Source organism: Triticum dicoccoides, chromosome 3B (assembly GCF_002162155.2).
Source record: "Triticum dicoccoides isolate Atlit2015 ecotype Zavitan chromosome 3B, WEW_v2.0, whole genome shotgun sequence".
Taxonomy (NCBI): Eukaryota; Viridiplantae; Streptophyta; class Magnoliopsida; order Poales; family Poaceae; genus Triticum; species Triticum dicoccoides.
Window position 1 is genome coordinate 262,210,665 of NC_041385.1, and position 11,415 is coordinate 262,222,079.

The 11,415-nt window shown below is 43.4% G+C and overlaps 1 protein-coding gene across 1 annotated transcript; it reads right to left on the reverse strand.

Moving 5' to 3' along the window:
- Nucleotides 1–484: 484 nt before the first annotated feature.
- LOC119275843 (NEDD8-activating enzyme E1 catalytic subunit-like) lies at nucleotides 485–9,918 on the reverse strand. Its single transcript, XM_037556769.1, has 9 exons — nucleotides 9,719–9,918; nucleotides 9,460–9,623; nucleotides 8,327–8,529; nucleotides 7,635–7,867; nucleotides 7,501–7,563; nucleotides 7,360–7,416; nucleotides 2,723–2,844; nucleotides 1,568–1,685; nucleotides 485–1,041 (listed from the first exon to the last, which is right to left on the reverse strand). The coding sequence occupies exons 1-9, from the start codon at nucleotides 9,836–9,838 to the stop codon at nucleotides 754–756; spliced, it is 1,368 nt and encodes a 455-aa protein (XP_037412666.1). The 5' UTR covers nucleotides 9,839–9,918; the 3' UTR covers nucleotides 485–753.
- Nucleotides 9,919–11,415: the final 1,497 nt, after the last annotated feature.

Here is an 11,415-nt window from a genome sequence, read left to right on the forward strand (position 1 = left end):
TATAGGATTAAATTCTATAAGAGAAGGATTCATTGTACTACATTCCAAATGAATTTTAGCATCCACTAAAATAATTTTGAAAAAAATATTTATTTTTCCTATAATACAATCAAACAAACCAAAATGGGATAATTATTTCTATGCTCCTAGTTATGTCCCACTAGGCTGTTTTGCATCAACCTTGCCCAAGGCACTTCGCTCCTCTTATGACTTTTTTCTGAACATTTGGATATCTTATTTGTATTTTTTTCGAGTTAATATGAATTTGTTATGAAGTTTTCAAAGTGATAGTGGCTTGCGCAGGACCGAGGGTTTTTGAAAACTAGGGGCTGTTTGGGGCAAACAGCCGAGCGGACACAACTAGGGGCATAAAATTGATTATCCCAACCAAAATTCTACTTATAGCATTATGTTTTTTCTCTCCGGTGTTTAAAGCGACCCTGAAACAGTTACAAAAGGGAAGGGCTTGTCCGAGATGCAAGGATTTCTCTAGGCTACTGTCATTTTATGAGATCATGGCAGGAACCATCTTCTCGGCAGAACTGCTGCGTCTTAAACCAGATCTGGTGAAATAGCAGTCCACCACTGAGATACAAACCAAACTACTGCAGAAACTACTAAGTTTTGCCAAATATATTTAAGTTGACCCCGAAGAGATTGTGCAAGTGTAAATTTCAGCTTCAGTTTCATCTGCTTCGAAATACACTACTCTCTCAACGAAATGGGAGGTTAATATTATCTAAAACGATGATATCACGAGCTCTCAGTTGTATCCATCTTCGAAGCTTCCTCGACGCCCTTAAAGGCTACACGCAGCTTCCTCAGCGATGACACTTTCTTCCCATTGCTCTCCGCCATACCACTAACATGCACAGTAGCAAATGGGGTTCCTTTAAGGAGCTCAAACATAGGGATGCTCAGGTTTGGCCGTGTCATCTGCTCAAGAACTTCTGGCGACTGCATGTACAGATTGTTGCCTCCGTGCGTTACGCTAGCTTTTGACATCAGCAGTTTGGGGTGCTCCTCAAGCATCTTGATGAACTGTCCATGATAAGTGGAAAAGGATTCAGAAATCTACAGGCACACAGACTCCGTATTCACAACAGTACATTCTCTATTCAGTACCATTTTAGAATTATATGTGTGATGCAACTAGGACATAAACCTAGGTATTAAACTGCCTAGTCTTTGTATCAGTGAGGAAGTTTTTTCTTTTCAGCTTTCTCATTGTTCAGAATATAGTAAAACCCACTATTTAGAAGTACCATTTTGCTTAAAATACGGCACACGTTTTGAAGTTTGCAGGCAATGCAGCAAAATATACTTTTCTTTTTAGCCAAATGATGTATTTTTTTACATGATGAATGCATTCATGTATGTGCACGTGTGAGCTAAATAAAACTTCATGTTTATGTATTTGAAAGTTTAACATCTTAGCGCCTTCCATATTTTGTGTACATATGTAGTTCATGATTCATCTCAGCCCCTTTCAAGTCGATATATACCTTCATCATACGAACAGATGTACATAAGGTATGCAAGTTTTTATGATTTGAGTGTTACTGACCTCTGAAAGTGTCGATGACGTATCCAGCTCAATAAGGGTACCAGGTCCACATACAAGGCAATCTGTATCTCTAACAAACTCTGTGACTTTAATATGAGTTCCTACAAGACCATTGTACCTGCATGAGAACATAAAATAACTGTTAGGCTCTTCAAATTTGGCAATGCATCATGTTTTTGTAACCGAAATGCATCTCCTTCAGATATGGTTGTCAAACAAGTTACCAGCAACAATACCATGTGGGCGTATGTAAATAATATTTTGTGGGAATATGCCGACATATGATACAATAAAGTCAATAACCAATTTTAACCAAATGATTTCAACCAATCAAGGATGGAATAAAATGCCATCACAAGACAAAAAAAGAACCTCAAGCAAATAATAGCTATAGTTTGGAATAAACAATAATATTTATTTGCCACATGATTAAGAGAAAATAATAGCTAGCCAAACACCCCAATCTATAGGAGCAATTCAAGCAAATTAGATTCATAATGCGCCACATTGCTAATGAAGCTTTACTTCTGAATGTGTGCGCTCAAATAACCAAAGAGTTTCTTTCAACAAGCTGTATTTGTCTCGTACTCAGAAAGTTTGCATGTTTTATTTTTCAAAAAAGCTTTCCATGCGAGATATTGCCTTGTGCGAAGGAACGTGAATAATAGTGAATATTATATGTTTTCCTTTTGTCATCGATTGAAAGTTGGTGTGTATGGTTCATTTATGATTTATTATCTAAAATATTAGTCTGTTTGGAATCAGTTGTGTAGGTTGTCAGACATGTGCGTCTGCAGTTTTATTCAGTTCATACATTGAAATAAACTCAGGTGAGTGAAATGAACCATTACAAGTAATACAACATGAATCAACCTATCATTTTCTGAATACTCTTATGGTGTGCCTTCCTGACTAACCAATGCATGGTCCACTTTGCTGCAGTTGTTTCGGCATGTATGTTTTGCATTCAAACAGTAATAGTTTTGGCTAAAAGATAAGGTCTTACTCTTTGGGGATACCAACTACTCCGTCCCAAAATAAGTGTCTCAACTTTGTACTAACTCTAATAAAAAGTTGTACTAAGCTTGAGACACTTATTTTGGGACGGAGGGAGTATTTGAGTAACAGAGTAAGAATGGGAGTAATGCAACTCACGTGAGATAATTTGACACACTTTTGCTGCAGCCAGAGACGAGCTTCAAAGCTTCAAGTGCACACGCAGCAGAAATAATTGCATTTGTTGAAGCAATAGCTGGGATGATATTCTTGACAACACCCTGTAATCAGGAATACAAATGTCAATGTCCTCTTAAAATTAAAAACTTTGTCCTTCCTGATTCCAAGATTTATACAACAGAAAAAATAATAAAATTGTACTTGGTGATCCAAATAACTGAGAATCCAAAATAATTGGCCTGAAGAAATATAGAGGGATAGGAAAATTTGTAGATTAGATCACTGGCGCAACAATAGCAGAAATGCCTCCACATACTACCAAATGTGAAAAGGTTCTCTCTGAAATGCCTACTATCTTGATCCGGATACGGTGGCAGGTGAGCGAGGATCGGGTCGTCGCATCCTTAGTGGCGCGCTACATCGGCGCCCGGATGTAGTGGAAAATGAGCAAGGGTCTTCGCATTTGACTCGACGAGTGTGAAGGGTAAGGAAGCTAGTTGAGCCTAGGAGGATTCGCTTAGGTAGCTGGAACGTAGGGTCTCTGACAGGGAAGCTTCGGGAGCTAGTTGATGCGGCGGTGAGGAGAGGGGTTGATATCCTTTGCGTCCAAGAAACCAAATGGAGGGGACAGAAGGCAAAGGAGGTCGAGGATACCGGCTTCAAGCTGTGGTACACGGGGACGGCTGCAAACAGAAATGGCGTAGGCATCTTGATCAATAAGAGCCTCAAGCATGAAGTGGTAGACGTCAAGAGACGTGGGGACCGGATTATCCTGGTCAAGCTGGTAGTTGGGGACTTAGTTCTCAATGTTATCAGCGCATATGCCCCGCAAGTAGGCCACAATGAGAACACCAAGAGGGAGTTTGCGAAGGCCTGGAAGACATGGTTAGGAGTGTACTGATTGGCGAGAAGCTCTTCATAGGAGGAGACCTCAATGGCCACGTGGGTACATCTAACACAGGTTTTGAAGGGGTGCATGGGGGATTTGGCTATGGCATCAGGAATCAAGAAGGAGAAGATGTCTTAAGCTTTGCTCTAGCCTACGACATGATTGTAGCTAACATCCTCTTTAGAAAGAGAGAATCACATCCGGTGACTTTTAGTAGTAGCCAACACTCCAGCCAGATTGATTTCATCCTCTCGAGAAGTTAAGATAGGCGTGCGTGCCTAGACTACAAGGTGATACCTGGAGAGAGTGTTGTACCTCAGCATAAGCTGGTGGTTGCTGACTTCCGCTTCCGGATTCGTGTCCAGCGGGATAAGCGTGCCAAAGTCGCTAGAACGAAGTGGTGGAAGCTCAGGGGGGGAGGTAGCTCAGGCGTTCAAAGAGAGGGTCATTAAGGAGGGCCCTTGGGAGGAAGGAGGGGATGCGGACAATGTGTGGATGAAGATGGCGACTTGCATTCGTAAGGTGGCCTCGGAGGAGTTTGGAGTGTCCAGGGGAAGGAGAAGCGACGATAAGGATACCTGGTGGTGGAATGATGATGTCCAGAAGGCGATTAAAGAGAAGAAAGATTGCTTCAGACGCCTATACCTGGATAGGAGTGCAGACAACATAGAGAAGTACAAGATGGCGAAGAAGGCCGCAAAGCGAGCTGTCAGTGAAGCAAGGGGTCCGGCATATGAGGACGTCTACCAACGGTTAGGCACGAAGGAAGGCGAAAGGGACATCTATAAGATGGCCAAGATCCGAGAGAGGAAGACGAGGGATATTGGCCAAGTCAAATGCATCAAGGACGGAGCAGACCAACTCTTGGTGAAGGACGAGGAGATTAAGCATAGATGGCGGGAGTACTTCGACAAGCTGTACAATGGGGAGAATGAGAGTTCTACCATTGAACTGGACGACTCCTTTGATGAGACCAACATGCGTTTTGTGCGGCGAATCCAGAAGTCTAAGGTCAAGGGGGCTTTAAAAAGGATGAAAGGAGGCAAGGCGACGGGCCCTGATTGTATCCCCATTGAGGTGTGGAAAGGCCTCGGGGACATGGCGATAGTATGGCTAACCAATCTTTTCAACCTCATTTTTGGGGCAAACAAGATGTCAGAAGAATGGAGACGGAGTATATTAGTACCAATCTTCAAGAATAAGGGGGATGTTCAGAGTTGTACTAATTACCGTGGAATTAAGCTGATGAGCCATACAATGAAGCTATGGGAGGGTCATTGAGCGCCGTTTAAGAAGAATGACAAGCGTGACCAAAAATCAGTTTGGTTTCATGCCTGGGAGGTCGACCATGGAAGCCATTTTCTTGGTACGACAACTTATGGAGAGATACGGGGAGCAGAAGAAGGACTTGCATATGGTGTTCATTGACTTGGAGAAGGCCTATGATAAGATACCGCGGAATGTCATGTGGTGGGCCTTGGAGAAACACAAAGTCCCAACAAAGTACATTACCCTCATCAAGGACATGTACGATAACGTTGTGACAAGTGTTTGAACAAGTGATGTCGACACTGATGACTTCCCGATTAAGATAGGAGTGCATCAGGGGTCAGCTTTGAGCCCTTATCTTTTTGCCTTGGTGATGGATGAGGTAACAAGGGATATACAAGGAGATATCCCATGGTGTTTGCTCTTTGCGGATGATGTGGTGCTAGTTGACGATAGTCGGGCGGGGGTAAATAGGAAGTTAGAGTTATGGAGACAAACCTTGGAATCGAAAGGGTTTAGGCTTAGTAGAACTAAAACCGAGTACATGATGTGCAGTTTCAGTACTACTAGGTGTGAGGAGAAGGAGGTTAGCCTTGATGGGCAGGAGGTACCTCAGAAGGACACCTTTCGACATTTGGGGTCAATGCTGCAGGAGGATGGGGGTATTGATGAAGATGTGAACCATCGAATCAAAGTCGGATGGATGAAGTGGCGCCAAGCTTCTGGCATTCTCTATGACAAGAGAGTGCCACAAAAGCTAAAAGGCAAGTTCTACAGGACGGCTGTTCAACCCGCAATGTTGTATGGCGCTGAGTGTTGGCCGACTAAAAGACATGTCCAACAGTTAGGTGTGGTGGAGATGAGTATGTTGAGATAGATGTGTGGCCACACGAGAAGGGATAGAGTCCAGAATGATGATATACGAGATAGAGTTGGGGTAGAACCAATTGAAGAGAAGCTTGTCCAACATCGTCTGAGATGGTTTGGGCATATTCAGCGCATAGTTAAAAAAGGCACGCCTAAGTGAGCGCTTAAGCGCGCCTAGGCTCTAGGTGTTGGCAAAACGCATTGCGCATAACTGCGCTTAATCTGCGCATAAGAATGCGCTTTGGTCAGTAAAGCACAAGGCGGTGGCAAAATGCACAATTAACGCCTAGCGCTTTTTTGAACTATGATTCAGCGCAGGCCTCCAGAAGCTCCAATGCATAGCGGACGGCTAAAGCGTGCGGAGAATGTCAAGAGAGGGCGGGGTAGACCGATTTTGACATGGGAGGAGTCCGTTAAGAGAGACCTGAAAGATTGGAGTATCACCAAAGAACTAGCTATGGACAAGGGTGTGTGGAAGCTTGCTATCCATGTGCCAGAGCCATGAGTTGGTCGCGAGATCTTATGGGTTTCACCTCTAGCCTAACTTGTTTGGGACTAAAGGCTTTGTGGTTATTGTTTGTTGTTGAAATGCCTACTATCTGAAGGACGCTAAGATACATTCTAAGTTGTGGGATTCCCATTAAGCGGTGGTAATTTTATTTTATAATTGGCATTAAGTAGGCGGATGTAACAGACCAAAGCATCAGTGGGATACAGAGAATTAGTTGCTGATAAACTAACTAAATGGCACAAAAACTTCTGTCAGAAGAAAAAATTGGACATAACGCAATACTGTGGAAATTAAACATTGACAAGCATGCTGAAGCTGCATAGGTGACAGCTAAACCATGTGTGAATAGATATTTTTTTGCACAAAGCAAAAGAGCAGCATGCAGAAAAGAGACAGAGATTATTGTGTGAATAGATATTTATTCAGAAAAATCATATGTAGGTGGATTACAAGGCTAGTTAACTTTAAACATCACTATGATTAAACAAAACTTACACAAGTTATAAACTAAGACCATTCTTATCTTCAACTTCTTAAATATCAAACTGTCCACTATTGAAGTGGATAATGAGCTACTACTACCAGTGGCAGCTTGCCCATAGTGCAAACCTGCACACAGCCTAATCCAACTACACAATGATTATAACAGCAAATACTAGTAGCAAAATCACCTACTATTGGAGCACAACAGACGACTAGAAAAACGAGATTATCTTAACAGGGCTGGAATTTGGAGTATATGGCAAATATTGAATTTGAGTTGCATCCACACTCACTCAAAAAACTTCCGACCAACCCAGCACTGGAATTTTCACCTTGCCAGCACAATATTGTTGTCCCCCTTTGAAATTTAAGGTAATAAGGTTGGGTTTGTTTTGATATATAAAGGTATAAATAACAAAATACTATGATTCTGGAAAGAATTTTGATTATTATTAGTTTTGCGATAGAATGCATTATTAACGAGGGCACAAGCACAGTTCACAATAGAGGAGTAGAACATTGAGACATTCTGGGATAGATAGGGATTAAAGTTACATCTTAGGCCTGGAGAATAAATAAACGGAGAAGATGACACACCTGAGTCAAAGAATACGTAACTCCGGAAATACCAAAAAGTTCTGCTCTCTTTAAAGCCTGCCAAGTATACATGACAAAAGATTAGACAGAAAAAAAGATAGGACACTATATAATTTTGTATGTCATCACACTAGAGCAAACCTCTGAGTAGATCCACTGCATATGTTCTGTATCATCAGCATCAAAAGGTTTTCCACTGTGAACCTACAAGATAAAATATAGTTGTTACAAATGAAAATAAATTAAAGAGCAAACTACAGATACAAGAATTATACCTCGTCCCATTTGATCAAATGAGCATACTCAATGCAATGAGCTGCAGTTCTTGGAGTCTCAGCAAGGGTACATAAGGGAAACTTGACCTGGGGAGGAAAAAGCCATATGTTGCATTCAAAGCAAGGCGTCGTCCCTGGTATAATGACTCTAGCATGACCTTTGAAACCTTCTGTCCCACCATCTACCATAGGTTTAACTGTCTCCTGGACTGGTTTGTCGTCTGAGTCATACTCTGCAATTCCAAAGACATACCGGCATCAGTAAATAAATGAAAGATATTATGAGTTTCATTGTGTAAATGTACTAGTTTCCCATCATTTGATTGAGTCATAAACGGGCAAATACTACCTGTATTAAATTAGAGAACCTTGATTTTATCTTTTTATGTGCAGCCCAGCATACCATTTTACTTGGGATGGAAATATTAACACAGAACAGTATTGATTCACATTCATCTCTAGCATTTTTTTTGCAAAACTTTCTTCAGTCTCAATCTATAGTTGCTATGAATGTGCATGCTTTTTTTTGCGGGGAATGAATGTGCATGTTCTAGTCACTTGCAAATTTAAATTGGAATTTTATACAAGGAAAGGACATATGGACACATTGCAGACCAAAGATATTTACTAGTTGAAGCCTTCTTTCCAAGTAAAAGACTAGAGATCCATAAAAACGGCATTGAAATATATACCTAAGAAACCACAAGCCACAGAATTGATGTAGCTTCGAGCTTCAATTGAGTCCAGACCAAGAACAATTATTTGGAACTGATTATAGAACTCTAGCTCTTTATCTTCAATCCTACAAAAATGGGGCACAATGTTCACTCCACTAACTCGCTCCATAACCCTCTTCGCAGCTACTTCAGCCTTGGGCTTCCCAACGTCTTGAATCCTGTACAAAATCACATGCAATGCTCATTGAGATGGTAACATTACAGAGAAACATAAATAGAACATGCAAAATCCAAACAGATATACAGTTGATGCCGCAATAAAGTGAGGTTTTGGCCTTACTCGATGAGTAAGGCTTGGTTTGCGGTTGTTGTCCTGTCCAGTGCTTATGTTTACAGCTGCTGTCAATTCACTTATTTATTGTGGGTGTGAGAATCTATCACTGGTTTGGCAATCATACTGAAATTAGACAAAGTGTCGTATTCAATGATTGGCCTCCAATGATCTTGCATGTTTATGACCACAATAATTGTTTGGCTGCTTGCAACTTGATTAAGAATAGGTAGCAAAACATACAGTATCTAATATCTTAGAAGGGATTCGATGAAACAAGATTATCATAATCCACCGTATACCATGCTGACCAAATTTTATGGAGAATAAGGATACCCTTTTTACCAATATATTTGTTATTGCTTCAGAAACTCGCATAATATTTATCTAATATACCATGTAGTTATCTGATATACCATGGATAATGCGTTCTTGTAGTAATCTAATTTCTAATGTACCATACCCACATAATATTTTCCAAATGCTGATATATTGTTGACATCGCATCACATAGGACAGAAGTATATGTTAACCTGAAATCCTCTCTACTGTTCCTTACTTCCGGTCACTCAGAACTTGCAAATAATTGAACCCAGTTTCATTTTACAGGACCTAACAGTAGAACGTGCTTCTATTTATCTATTCTCCAATCCGTACATTGCTCACTATCTATGCAACCCAGAAATATTATGCCGTGGAGCAAACAACCTTTAAATCTAGCGCTTAGCACGTGAACAAGGCAGCAAAGTTTAATACCACTATACTGCATAAACCCTATTCTTGTGTATAATCAGAAGGACTTGGTGTCGAAAAGGACCTGAAGAGGAACTGGCGGTTGAGGTTGGAGACGTCGATGGTGTCCATGTCGATGACGTGCAGGTTCTTGAACCCGGAGAGGGCGAGGTCCTTGAGGAGCTCGCAGCCCAGCCCGCCCGCCCCCACCACCAGCACCTCGACGACGCTCCCAATAAGGTCTCGCAGCTGCAAGCACGGCGCAAGTAGCCGATTCAGTGTGAAATCGCGAGAAGGATCGAAAACGCCGGGCAGGGGTTGGAGAGGTGGCGGCGGCGGCTAACCCCGGGGCTGGGATCGAAGGTGGAGTGGACGAGGTTGCCGGGGCGGGAGAGGAGCATGTCCAGGTCTCTCCACCTTTCGGGCTCCGTTGGCGGCGCCGCCGCCGCGTCGGGGGAAGCCATCTCGCCTGCCTTTGGACGGGGGGACGGGGGAATCTGTAGGCTGTATAGTCGAGGCGCCGAGGGTGCGGGCGTGCGGCAGAGGTCGGGGAAGGAGACGAGAGAAATAACTCAGGACCTTGGAGTGCGCGGCTAGGATGCGTGATTTGTCTGATCGGACGGCTGCGGTTAGAGGCTGGAGCGCAAGGCAGCAAGCCCAAGTTGTGTTTGGAGCATCTCTTAGGACGTGTTTGGTAGCCTTCCCGAACGAGCCTGGCCCGTGGAGCCTGACTGAGCTAAAAAAGGCAGAAACCTAACATCTGCACCTAGTTAGTTGCATGCATGTATGGGGTGTTTGGATGTAACGAAAGGTAGTTTGTTTGGTTGCCGCTTGTTTAGAAATAAACGCAAGGCATAGTGTCTGGTTCCATGCAACACATGTTGTTTGGTAATCTCTTCAGTGAGGTGGTGAGGTTACCAGCACACAGCGACGTGAAGAATAATTCGTAGACACACAACAGAAGATAGTTGTAAACCATAGCAAGCCGCAGTTTTAAAATACAGCCCACACTTAAACATAACAGTTCAAAAGCAAAGCAGTACGATATGAAACTAAACCAGCTGGAGCATAGGAAGGGTTATCCTAGACGTTCACGACGAAGGGGTCGTCGTGCTTCCCGCACTTGGTCACCACTTCAATGTCGTCGTCATGGTTCCCGCACTTGTCACCACTTCAATGTCGTTTGTCGTTGAAGACGATGACCTTGAGCGTGTCGAGTCTCTGCAGCTTGAACGTCACCATGTAGCCAATTTTGATTTGATGGACGGCGACGAAGGGGGCCCAACCCTAATCGAGGGTCACCTTGTCGTCCATCAGCCGGACAATGACCCTTCATGAGCAGTCGATGTTCGTCCTCGGCTTCACCTCTTCCGGCACGGCCCAAAAGTGCTTCCTGAAGTCTAGGAGCATCAGGATGCACTCAAGCTAAGGGGCAAGGATCACATTGCAGAAGTGGGTTGGACCACCCTCCTCATGGTAGTGCCCTTAGTTCCGGTGCTCCCCGATAGGGGGGCTCCTCTGGCACCACGTCGTCATTCGTGGTCACCTCCTTAGGCGTGGTTGGCACAACCTCCATGGGCGGCACCACCTCATTGCCCTTCTCCATGGGTGACACCACCTTCTTGCCCTTGTTCTACGTGTCGACCTGCATTACGAAGAACACACATTATGAAGAGCACAAAGTTCCTAGGTCGATCGCCATTAAAACCTATCATCCATAACCCCTTTATTTACCCATCCTCACGGTCAGTACTTACCCACCATCTCACTCGGTTATCTCTCTATCTCTCACTCTTCCTCCTATCCATCGCCATGAACTCCAGCAGGAACTCCAACCCCATCCCCAAACCCTTCCCTTGGGGCATTGGTTGGGGGGCTTCCTTCCTCGGGTGCTCGCTCGATGACTGCACCCAAGTTCGAGAACACCATGGAAGTCCGCTCGAACTTCAGCAACATGGCAGACATGCAAAAAGAGTCAGACGTTGTGGTGAAGAAGGCGACGTCGGAGGAGTTGAAGACGCTGGTTCCTGACCCAGCGAAG